At 53.0% G+C, this 12,381-nt stretch overlaps 1 protein-coding gene across 1 annotated transcript; it reads right to left on the bottom strand.

The window, feature by feature from the left end:
- Positions 1-8,442: 8,442 nt before the first annotated feature.
- Positions 8,443-9,362, bottom strand: LOC132321491 (olfactory receptor 14J1-like; the record flags this gene model as incomplete). The annotated part of the gene is made up of 2 exons (XM_059834983.1): positions 8,443-8,586; positions 8,901-9,362. Coding segments are annotated over 2 exons (606 nt in total), but the record flags the coding sequence as incomplete, so codon positions are not given.
- Positions 9,363-12,381: the final 3,019 nt, after the last annotated feature.

Genomic DNA, 12,381 nt, shown 5'->3' on the forward strand with positions numbered 1-12,381 from the left:
CATTTCAAGCTGCTCATAAGTTGCGTTCGTTAGAACCCCGCCGGATGGCATACAATTGCATGTATGATTTGTATTAATCACTTGGTTACTACATTGCATGATTTGTATTGATCATTTGGTTAGTACGGTCATTTGGTTGTGAATGAATGGGAACAAACTAAATCAAAGTGTGCTGATTTGTTTGAATATAAAAGGGTAAGCGGAGGAACAGATAAATATGGAGTGGTGGTTGTTATTTATGGGCTTGTTAGCGTTACCTGGCGGAAGCCTTACTGCTTTCTCCGGTAATTCGTTTATCACCTTACTTCAAATGGCTGTAAATATCACCGGGTTGAAGGAATGTTGGGTTTGTGGTATGGCTGATCGATATGAGAACCCCCTAATTGGTATTCCGATAACAAATTGGAGTTCATACAATCCCTGTGAACTACTCAACAGTAGTGGTCAATGTGGAAACTTATCTAGCCCCTTAGAGGATCATCCCTACTCATTACAGCTACTCAATAAGTCTGTTGTTTTTATCAATTATACTTATGATAACGAGGCAGTAACCTCGAATAAAACGTCCTCACCCTATTATGGGGATTTTAATACCTCGAAGGGGAATTGGACGAGAGTGCAGTTGAAATATGGTCCATTTAACGCACTTAGACAAGGTCGACAAAACAACACGTTGGGTATAGATCTCCAACAGTGGACCGACTTTCTCTATGCTCTCACTGGGCAGAATAAAAGCCTCACGATCACGGTCATCTGTGACCTACACCCAGGCCTATGGTGGCTGTGTGGTGATTCGATAGCCAGAAAGCAGTTGCCTGGCAACTGGACTGGGCACTGTACGCTTGGAATGTTAATACCAAACCTCCAAGTGTTTAATCATTCTGACATGCATGGTATCGTACGCGGTGTTTGGACACAGTCACGATATCAGAGAAGCCGAGAGAACCCCTTAACCATTTACAATACCAGTTTTCACAGCTTTGTTAGGGCAATCTTTCCTACATTGGGTATTCAACAGTTAGAGCAAGCCCTGGCAAATATTTCCACAGAAATGGAGCTCATTGCCAATGCTACGGCCGCAGCCATCACTGCGTTGCAGATGGAAGTTCAATCCTTAAAGAGGTTGTATGGCAGAATCGCCAAGCTCTTGACCTCCTCACCGCACAGGCGGGAGGAGTCTGTACCCTTATAAACGAGTCTTGTTGCGCTTATGTAGATCAATCAGGGGCAATTTTATCCAATGTACAACAAATATGGGATCATGCAAAAATCTTACATGCTATCACCCAGGTCAACGCTTCATGGTTGGAATTATTGTTTAAATCGTGGGGTATTACAGGATGGTTAGCATCACTGGTTAAAACTGGGCTGTTTATATTGCTTGTCATTTTTGTAGCATTGCTTGTGTTGCCTTGTTTATTTCGATGTTTTCAAAAGACATTAGAAGGAATGGTGCGAAGAGTATGGTTCAACCAAGTGCCAATTCTGTCCAATGAGACTTGGAGTGTTCAAAAACAAGAAGGGGGAATTGTGGGAGATTTTCTGGTAAGAAATGGAAATCCTGTGAACACTCCAAGCACTGAAAATCTGTACTTAACTTGTATGTAGGCCTCTGGACTCAGAGGTTATGAGCAGACAATGATATGGGCTGAAAGGTTACTTTTGGGCAACATGAATGCTCTGTGAGAAAAGGGAGGAAATCATGATAAAGACAGAACTTCAGCCAGGATTTAGGCAGGAGCCACGTTCCCATGGACAGCTAGCTTTAACCAAGGGTAGAATGCTTAGAGTCATGTGCTTGCTTGCTGAAAACCAATCATAATGCCGACGGCGCATGTAATGTGATAACAGAATGTATATTAACTGCGCTATCCGCGCAATAAAGTTGGCATCAACCTGATCATATAGGTCGTCGTGTTGTTGTCCGTGACTTCTGTGTCAACACCAATGCACGCAGCATGGGCAGCAAACAGGAGGAGCTGGAAGCCATTGTGCAGCTGGACAGCTATGACGTAGTCGCCATCACAGAAACATGGTGGGACGACTCGCATGACTGGAGTGCTGCGATGGAGGGCTATAAACTCTTCAGGAGGGATAGGCAAGGAAGGAGAGGCGGTGGGGTGGCTCTGTACGTCAAGGAGTGCTTTGATTGTATAGAGCTCGATGATTGTGATGACAGGGTTGAATGCTTATGGGTAAGGATGAGGGCGAAGGCGGATATCCTGCTGGGGGTCTGTTATAGACCACCCAACCAGGGCGAAGAAGCTGATGAAGCATTCTACAAATGACTGGCAGAAGTCTCAGAGTCACAAGCCCTTGTTCTTGTGGGGGACTTCAACTTACCAGATGTCTGCTGGAAATACAACACAGCAGAGAGGAAACAGTCCTGGAGGTTTCTGGAGTGTGTGGAAGATAACTTCCTGACACAGCTGGTAAGGGAGCCTACCAGGGGAAGTGCCCTGCTTGACCTGCTGTTACAAACAGAGAGGGTCTGGTGGGAGAAGTGAAGGTCGGAGGCCGTCTTGGGCTTAGCGACCATGAAATGATAGAATTCTCAATTCTTGGCCAAGTGAGGACGGGGTTCAGCAATACCACTACGATGGACTTGCGGAGGGCAGACTTCGGCCTGTTCAGGACACTGGTTGAGAGGGTCCCTTGGGAGACGGTCCTGAAGGGCAAAGGGGCCCAGGAAGGCTGGACATTCTTCAAGAAGGAAATCTTGAAGGCGCAGGAGCAGGCAGTGCCCATGTGCCGTAAGAAGAGCCGGCGGGGAAGATGGCCGGCCTGGCTGAACAAGGAGCTTAGGCTGAGGCTCGGGGAAAAAAAGAGAACTTACCACCTCTGGAAGAAGGGGCAGGCAAGTGAAGAAGAATACAAGGACCTCGTTAGGTCATGCAGGGAGGGAATTAGGAAGGCGAAAGCCCAGCTAGAGCTCAACCTGGCCACGGTCGTGAGGGACAACAAAAAAAGCTTCTATAAATACATTAACAACAAAAAGAGAGCTAAGGAGGTTCTCCATCCTCTACTGGATGCGGCGGGGAACATTGTCACGAAGGATGAGGAAAAGGCTGAGGTACTTAATGCCTTCTTTGCCTCAGTCTTTAACAGCCACACCAGGTATCCTCAGGGTATCCGTCTCCCTGAGCTGGATGACAGGGATGGAGAGCAAAATAGGCTCCCCATGATCCAGGAGGAAGCAGTTAACGACCTGCTATGCCACCTGGACACTCATAAGTCTATGGGGCCTGATGGCATCCACCCAAGGGTGCTGAGGGAGCTGGCGGAGGAGCTTGCCAAGCCGCTCTCCATCATTTATCAACAGTCCTGGTCAACGGGGGAGGTCCCAGATGACTGGAGGCTTGCCAACGTGACGCCCATCTACAAGAAGGGTCGGAAGGAGGATCCGGGGAACTACAGGCCTGTCAGCCTGACCTCGGTGCCGGGGAAGGTTATGGAGAGGCTCATCTTGAGGGCGCTCACGGGACACGTGCAGGATAACCAAGGGATCAGGCCAAGCCAGCACGGGTTCATGAAAGGCAGGTCCTGCTTGACCAACCTGATCTCCTTCTATGACCAGGTGACCCGCCTAGTGGATGAGGGAAAGGCTGTTGATGTTGTCTACCTGGATTTCAGCAAAGCCTTTGACACTGTTCCCCACAGTATTCTCCTGGAGAAGCTGGCAGCCCGTGGTTTAGAGAGGTGCACTCTTCGCTGGGTAAAAAACTGGCTGGATGGCCGAGCCCAGAGAGTTGTAGTGAATGGGGTGAAATCCAGCTGGCGGCCGGTCACAAGCGGAGTCCCCCAGGGCTCAGTTTTGGGACCGGTCTTGTTTAATGTCTTTATTGATGATGTGGATGAGGGGATATAGTGCTCCCTCAGCAAGTTTGCAGACGACACCAAGTTGGGAGGGAGTGTTGATCTGCTTGAGGGTAGGAAGGCTCTGCAGAGGGATCTGGACAGGCTGGATCGATGGGCTGAGGCCAACTGGATGAAGTTCAATAAGGCCAAGTGCTGGGTTCTACACTTTGGCCACAATAACCCCAGGCAACGCTCCAGGCTTGGGGACGAGTGGCTGGAAAGCTCCCCCGCAGAAAAGGACCTGGGGGTGTTGATCGACAACCGGCTGAATATGAGCCAGCAGTGTGCCCAGGTGGCCAAGAAGGCCAACGGCATCCTGGCTTGTATCAGAAATGGTGTGGGCAGCAGGAGCAGGGAGGTGATCGTGCCCCTGTACTCGGCGCTGCTGAGGCCACACCTCGAATACTGTGTTCAGTTTTGGGCCCCTCACTACAAGAAAGACATTGAGGTGCTGGAGCATGTCCAGAGAAGGGCGACGAAGCTGGTGAGGGGTCTGGAACACAAGTCTGATGAGGAGCGGCTGAGGGAACGGGGGTTGTTCAGTCTGGAGAAGAGGAGGCTGAGGGGAGACCTTATCGCTCTCTACAACTACCTGAAAGGGGGTTGCAGAGAGGTGGGTGCTGGTCTCTTCTCCCAAGTGACGAGTGACAGGACAAGAGGAAATGGCCTCAAGTTGCGGGAGGGGAGGTTCAGGCTGGATATTAGGAAAAATTTCTTTACTGAGAGAGTAGTGAATCATTGGAATAGGCTGCCCAGGGAGGTGGTAGAGTCACCCTCCCTGGAGGCATTCAAGGAGCGTGTGGATGTGGCATTGTGGGATGTAGCTTGATGGACATGGTGCTGTGTGGTGTTGGGTGGGTTGTGGCTTGTTGTTGTTGTGTGGTGGGTTTTGGTTTGTGTGGTTTGTTTTTTTTTTTTTTTTTTTTTTCCCCCAGGTTGGACTTGATGATCTTACAGGTCTTTTCCAACCGTAGTGATTCTGTGATTCTGTGATTCTGTGAAAGGCTGAGGGACTTGGGTTATTATAGTTTGGAGAAGAGAAGACTGAGGGGGGATCTTATCAATGCTTAGAAATACTTAAGGGGTGGGTGCCAGGAGGATGGGGCCAGTCTTTTTTCAGTGGTGCCCAGTGACAGGACAAGAGGTAATGGGCACAAACATGGTCATAGGAAGTTCCATCTTAACATGAGGAGGAACTTCTTTCCTTTGAGGGTGTCAGAGCACTGGAACAAGCTGCCTGGAGAGGTTGCAGAGTCTCCTTCTCTGGAGATATTCAAAACTCACGTGGAAGCATTCTTGTGCAACCTGCTGTAGGTGAACCTCCTCTGGTTGGGGGGGTTGGACTAGATGATCTCCAGATGTCCCTGCCAACCCCTCTCATTCTGTGATTCTGTGGAGGGCAGCAATGACAACTCACCAAGCAATGGGACATGTGGTTAGGAAAGCCAGAGCCTGCCGGCCCTTGAATCTGGGAAGGGCTGTTAAGGGCAACAAAAAAGGATTCTACAAGTACATCAACAGCAAAAATAAGGCAAGGGAAACCATGGGGCCACTGCTGAATAGGGCAGGGGTCCTGGTTGCATGGGACATGGAAAAGGCTGAGTCAGTGGTGCCCAGTGATAGGGCAAGAAACAATGGCACAATGTGAAACAAGGGAAATTCCACCAAAACTGAAGAAAGCACTTTAATATGGTGCGGGTGGTTGACCACTGGAGCAGGCTGCCCAGAGAAGTTGTGGAGTCTCCATCCGTGGAGGTACTGAAAACCTTGCATGGCTCTGGGCAGCCTGCTCTAGCTGACCCCACTTGACCAGGGGAGGTGGACTAGAGGATCTCCAGAGGTGCCTTTCAACCTCAGCCACGCTGTGATTCAGTAATTCTGTGACAGCTGGCTGTGTTTCTGACTTCTCTGTGCTTGCCCTGTATTGGTTTGACTCCTGATGCCCATGGAGCAGTAACTCCTTTGAGGATGACCTTCAATTTGTGACCCTATGCACAGGCTTGACCAAGGGTTACAACTACCAGCAATGCTTCAACTCACAACCGTGTCTCCTGCCAGCAGCTCCAGTGTCCAGACGCTTTCTCAGTGAGGAGTTGGGTCAGAAGGCACCTCTGGACGTCTCTAGCACCATGATCTGCTCTTAGCAGGGATGACATTGCAGTTACATTAGGTTGGTCAGTATTTTCTCTGGTTGAGTTTGTAAAATCTCTGGGGCCCTGGCCCACTGCTGATCCACCAGTATCGTCGGCTTTTGGGGTTGTTTTTTTTTTTCTCCTCCAACTATTTCTTTTCCTGATTCTGCTTCATGCTTTTCTGGCCCCAGCAAGATCCTCACACGTACTCTGAGAAAGGACAATCACAACCTACTCTCCAGTGCAGATTCAGCACCATGCCCTGAGACCTTGCAAGCAGGCTGTGGTGGCCAGCTCCAAGCAGAGACCCACACTGCGTGTCCCTGCACGGGCTCAGAGCAGGGCACGAGGAGACACCCTACACCCAGCGCAGAGGGGCTCTGGCAGTGCCCATGGGCTGCAACTGGGGCAGAGCCAGGGGCCATGGGGTGAGAAGAGGAGACCTCAGGTAGCTTGTCTGCACACCTGGGCAAGAGTCGTGCACCCAGCAGTGCTTCTGAGAGAGGATGGTGGCAGAGGAGGGGGCGCAGTTGGTTGGCGCTGGTCTGTATAGAAACCTAGAGAGTCCCCAGTCCCGCGAGCAGCAGCGAGTCCCTTCCCAAACAGGTGGAGCTGCTCTGACTGCAGAGGGGCTCCTGGGAGAGCTGGGGCTGGCACTGCCCACCCTGCACCTCCCACCCCAGAGTACGTCTTTCATCCCTGCAGTTGAGACAGTGAACAGTCAGGGAGCCCTGCCTGGCTGGGGCTTGGGGGTAATTCTGGGGTCACAAGAGGGTGGGAGGTTCCTGGAGCATCATGGCTCCTGTGTGCACTCCCAGCCCTGCCCTGGCACAGCCCCATAAGGCCGCCGTGAAGGCAGGGGCGGGGAAACATCCTGCGGCACAATCTCCACACAGCACTCAATGCCCCATTCTCCTGCATCCCTCCTGCTTTGGCAGCCCCAGCTCCAAGCCATGACCTGCTCTGGCCACGTCCCATATGGGGCTTCGCAGAGAGCCCTTGTCCAGTGTCTGCCAGGGTCTGGGTCTGCTTAGAGGCCGCTCCCCCAGTACAGGCACTGAGTCCAGCAGGAGGTAGGAGCTGGTCTCATTTCAAGGATCAGCCCTCGCTGGGGTCGTGGTGAATGGCCAGGGCTGGAAATGGCTGGTGTGAGGGGCTGGGGCCTGCCCAACTCTCCCGGGCCAGGTTCTTCTGTCTGTTCATGCACCAACAAGCGGGGCTGGATCTCTGGAGTCAGGGACCCTGCCTGATGGCCTCACATGTGCATGGGGTGCTCGACAGGGCCCCAGGATCTCCTCTGCATCCTCTCTCCCCCAGTGGGGCTCCCAGAAGCCCCCAGCCCTTCAGAGGACCTAGGAGAGGTCTCATTCTCCCTGCGGTCACAGCTGGATCCCAGTCCTCCAGCTGGACTCTGGCTGAGAAGCCTTGTCTGGGGGTGACACTGGGGTGGGGGAGCCTGTCTCAAGGACTTGTGCTGGGAACAAGGACTGAGGGACAGCAGCAAACTGACATGCCTCCTGGGGCAGTCTTCCTTCAGTGCAAGCTCAGAGACAGGGTCCCAGCCTCACATTTCACACACAGGAGGAACAATGGCATTAAGGGATGGGGAATGGAGGAATCCAGTCGTTCTTCAGCCACTGCCCAGTGGCTGGGAGCCTGTGGAGCACCAGGACAGCAAGGACATCTGCCTCTGCACCATGAGTATGTGTTAGTATACCCACACATTGTCCTGGTTTAGTTAAACCCTTGCATTTTTCTCTCAAAGGAGTTCCCAGGCCATGTCAGCTCCCATCTCATCAGTCCCCATCCCACTTCTCACCTACCCAGCCATGCCCCTGCTCCCCACGGGGCTCCGAGCTGGTGGTGCTGCTCTGCAGAGGGAGCGGGCTGTGCTGTTCAAGGCAAAAGGGTGACCCTACCCTGGCTTTGCTGCTCAGGGTTGGAAGCAGATCCAGCCAGACAGGGATGGCTGCTGCTCATTGCTCCCACCTGGGGTCTGTGGAGGTGGAAGGGACTTGGAGGGACTCTGGAGCATTTCCAAGGGCATTAGGTGAGTCCTGTTGTGCCTCTAGATGCACCTGGTGATACTTCCCAAAGGGTGACATGAATTGCTCTCCAGCCTCCCTTCCTCATGCCTGCTGGTTCCCCACTGCCTCCCCTGTGATTACAGAGTCCTCATTGGCCTGTGGATACTTGCATTTTCTACCTTACCTTTGGGGGATTCCTCCTTGGGTGATCTCGAGCTTTGTGGGTCTCTATTCATCTCCCACCCAAGGCATACGCTGCCCTTGGAAATACCCTGTGCTCCCAGATTCTCTTGCTGACCGATGGCTGTCTGCCATGCCATATGTGGTACAGCCCTGGGTATGTCCCTCAGTGACACTCACCATCCCCACTGTCACTAGACACACTCAGAGATCAGTTCGAAATCCATCCCTTGGTCTTTAAAAAGTCATGAAGTGACGAGGAGCTTTTTGCTCCCAAATCCATGGATCAATGGGCCATTTTGAGTCTTGTTCTTTTTAACATCAGCTTCAGAAGACGAGCCAACCATGCAGGCAGCGTGCAGGGGAGATCCCATTTTATTATAGAGATACTGTAAGAGAGTCAGCTTCTGAGCCAGTGTTAACCATACCTTTCTATGGTTTCCAGGTGAGAGAGAGCACGTTCCTGCCTCAGATGCAGTGGGACAAATCCAAATAGTCATGTAGGAAACTGAAAGGGAGAAATAACGACAACAAAACCAGCAAAAGAGTGAATAAACAAAACTCTAACACACTACGGGATGAAATGGGAATCATGTGTGACGAGAGAGGGCAGGTCTCAGCTGTTGAAAAATGTTGAAAACCATTTCGTCATGGCATCCTTGAGCTCCTGGTTCCTCATGCTGTAGATGAGGGGGTTCACTGCTGGAGGTACCACCGAGTACAGAACTGCCACCACCAGGTCCAGGGATGGGGAGGAGATGGAGGGGGGCTTCAGGTGGGCAAACACTCCAGTGCTGAGAAACAGGGAGACCACGGCCAGGTGAGGGAGGCACGTGGAAAAGGCTTTGTGCCGTCCCTGCTCAGAGGGGATCCTCAGCACGGCCCTCAAGATCTGCACATAGGACAGCACAATGAAAACAAAACACCCGAAGACTGAACAGAAACTAACCACAAGAAGTCCAACTTCCCTGAGGTAGGTGTCTGAGCAGGAGAGCTTGAGGATCTGTGGGATTTCACAGAAGAACTGGTCCAAGGCATTGCCTTGGCAGAGTGGTAGTGAAAATGTATTGGACGTGTGCAGCACAGCATTGAGCAACCCACTGCCCCAGGCAGCTGCTGCCATGTGGACACAAGCTCTGCTGCCCAGGAGGGTCCCATAGTGCAGGGGTTTGCAGATGGCAATGTAGCGGTCATAGGCCATGATGGTCAGAAGATAAAACTCTGCTGAAATGAAAAAGACAAAAAGAAAGACCTGGGCAGCACATCCTGCATAGGAAATGGCGCTGGTGTCCCAGAGGGAATTGGCCATGGCTTTGGGGAGAGTGGTGGAGATGGAGCCCAGGTCGATGAAAGAAAGGTTGAGGAGGAAGAAGTACATGGGGCTGTGGAGGTGGTGGTCGCAGGCTATGGCGGTGATGATGAGGCCATTGCCCAGGAGGGCAGCCAGGTAGATGCCCAGGAAGAGGCAGAAGTGCAAGAGCTGCAGCTCCCGTGTGTCTGCGAATGCCAGGAGGAGGAACACGGTGATGGAGCTGTTGTTAGACATTTGCTGTTTCTTGGTCTGGGAGCTCTGTCCAAAGAAGGATAAGACAGGAAAAAAGTTAGGACAGATTTCTCTGAGAAAACCCACTCCATTTTTCATAGCAATCCCCCCCAGTTGGAATGCATTTCCTTTCTCTAGTTTGTGCTGGCTGAGTGTGCTGTGAGGAGCAGGAGCTCTGCCCTTCTGCTGCTGAGGAGTCAGCTTTGCTCTGCTGCAGTGGGTACATGGGAGCTGACTTGTGACACCTCCAATGTTCACAGGGCATGTCAGATGTAATCCAGCTTTCATGGAAAAATTCAATATCTGCACTCATGACTCAGAAGAACATGGGCTGCGGCAGAGAGTCTTAGCATGTCTTTTTAATAATTTTGTCTGTGTTTTCTCACACAGCTGCAGTGTTTATCAGTCCTTTTCCCATCTTCCCTGTGTTTTCATTTTGCTGCCTTGAAGATGCCTTCACACACAAATTACTCTTTTAAAAAAACCCTAAACCTGGACTCTGATGAGACCAGAGGAGTCCTGTTTCAAAGGACAGCTCTGCAAACTCTTCTCTAGCCCAGCCCAGAGGTGGAGGTGTGATGGAGAGGGCAGGACTCGACCCCTCCCAGAGAGAAGCAACTGACTCTGCGAGGAGAGTGCCGACCCCCAAGGAAAGGCTCCGCACTCCCGAGGATCCCACAGCAGAGCTGCGCCTTTCTGGGGGGCAGCTTGCAAGCCCTGCAGGACAGGCAAAGCAGAGACTCGGGGGTCCCTCCGATGGGAGGTTCTACAGAGAGAGTCAGCTCATTGCCCCGCAGACAGTGCCCAGCAGACATCTGCAGGGAAACACAGAAAGAGAGCTGCCTGAGCGCACCCTCCCCCTGTGCTTGTTTGCAGTGTCCTCCCAACCCCGTCCCTGTCTCTGCTGCCTGCAGCTGTCCCTGCCAGGAGCTGGTTCTCTGTCCCCTGTGTCTCCTCCCTGGCAGTGCTCACAGAGCCCATCCCACCCGCTGCCTGCTCAGCTCTGCCCTGCAGAGCCCTCCCTGCAGCAGGACACTGCCCAGGGGCATCTCTGGGTGTGCAGGCTCTGAGGGGAACATCAGACCAGCCCTGGCGAGGCTGGAAAAGTGACACTGATGCTGTCTGTGACCACGGCATGGTGATTTCCAATACTCCCCGCTTTATTCACCTCTAAGAGGAACAGACTTGGAATTTCAGTGCCTCCTCCGGAAATGAGAGATTAATTTCTATGTGCCATTGCCCACCCAGACAACCCAGAGGAGAAGAGTGAAAGACCAGGATCCTTTCCTTTCAGGCAGCCCCTGCCTTGCTGTGCTTCCTGAAAAGTCTCCTGGGAAGATCCTGCAGTGATGTGGAGCTGTGAGCAGCCCTGACCCACACAGCACCCTCTCAACAGCAGAAGCACCCTGCCCTTGCACTGGTCTCTCCTTCCACCCCCAGCTTCTCCCCACAGCGCCGTGGGGAGCTCCCCGGGCAGGCTGAGTGCTGACCCTGGCAGGCGGCAGAGTCCCTGCCCCAGCACCCAGCCCCGGGGGTGCAGGGACCCTGCTCGGAAGGACAGCCCTGGGCACCCCTGGCTGCACACCCACCTTCACACCCTGCAGCCGTCCCTGGCAGAAGGCAGCCCTCATGCCCTGTCCCTCTGATGGTGCAGCAGGGAAGCCCTGCTCTGGGGCACCTCCTCCTCCTCTACACTGGAGAACCTGTGGCAGTTCTTCCTCAAAGGTCTCATCGTTTGTGGGATGTGCCAGCATTAGGAGATCTGGCCGTGAACTGTACCTAAATCGCCCTGCAGCCAGAGACTTACCGTGTCAAGGGCTGTGAAGATTTCTCCTCCAGTGAGCTCGCCTCTGTCCTCCCACCCCAGACTGCCTTTAACCTCTCTCTGCCTTGATCCTCTCCCCTCGGTGCCTGCAGGCAGTGCCCTCAGCCCTGCTGCGCTCTGCAGAGGAGCTGCTCCTGGGCAGAGCTGTCTCTCCTCAGCGCTGCCCGCTTGCCCTGAGCTCCCTCCATCCCAGGAGCCCGGCCCAGCTCAGCAGCAGAGGAGCAGCCCAAGGCGGCACTTTCTCTGCCCCTCGGGGCTCCCCCCAGGGGTCCCTGGGGCTCCAGGGGAACCTGCTGTGAAACAGGCTGGAGCAATCACTGAGGTTCCCTCCCGCAGCTGGGGAGAGACACTTCTTCCCAGCACTGTCATTTCCCTGCTGAGAGACAGAGTCACGCCTAAATATCAACTTTTCTTGGCCCATCTTTAGACAGGACAGCCAGACAGGGACAGGCAGGGATCTCCTTTACCCCTGCTGAGGGAAGGGATGCAGCTGAGCCCGACAAGGCATCTCATCCTGGGTTTGGAGTGCTGGGGCTGGAAGGGCACTCAGCTCCCTCCCATGCACACCACAGACCCACAGCAGGTGGGATTCCTCCTGCCCCCCTTCAGGTGGACACACAATAGGTACCTGCATGTGAGCTCCTGCTCTCAGCTCCCATGGTAATTAATGGAGCTGGAGGCCAGGAGTGAGCTGTTCAGGTGCAGTTGTCTGGTGACATCTGAGGTGCCAGAGGTGGTCAAAGATATGTGCCGCTAATAGAGACAGATTGAAGGTACGTGCAGGCTGATGTAGAGACAGGCCAACATCTGGGGCAT

This window comes from Gavia stellata, unplaced genomic scaffold, assembly GCF_030936135.1.
Source record: "Gavia stellata isolate bGavSte3 unplaced genomic scaffold, bGavSte3.hap2 HAP2_SCAFFOLD_42, whole genome shotgun sequence".
In the NCBI taxonomy this organism is placed as follows: domain Eukaryota; kingdom Metazoa; phylum Chordata; class Aves; order Gaviiformes; family Gaviidae; genus Gavia; species Gavia stellata.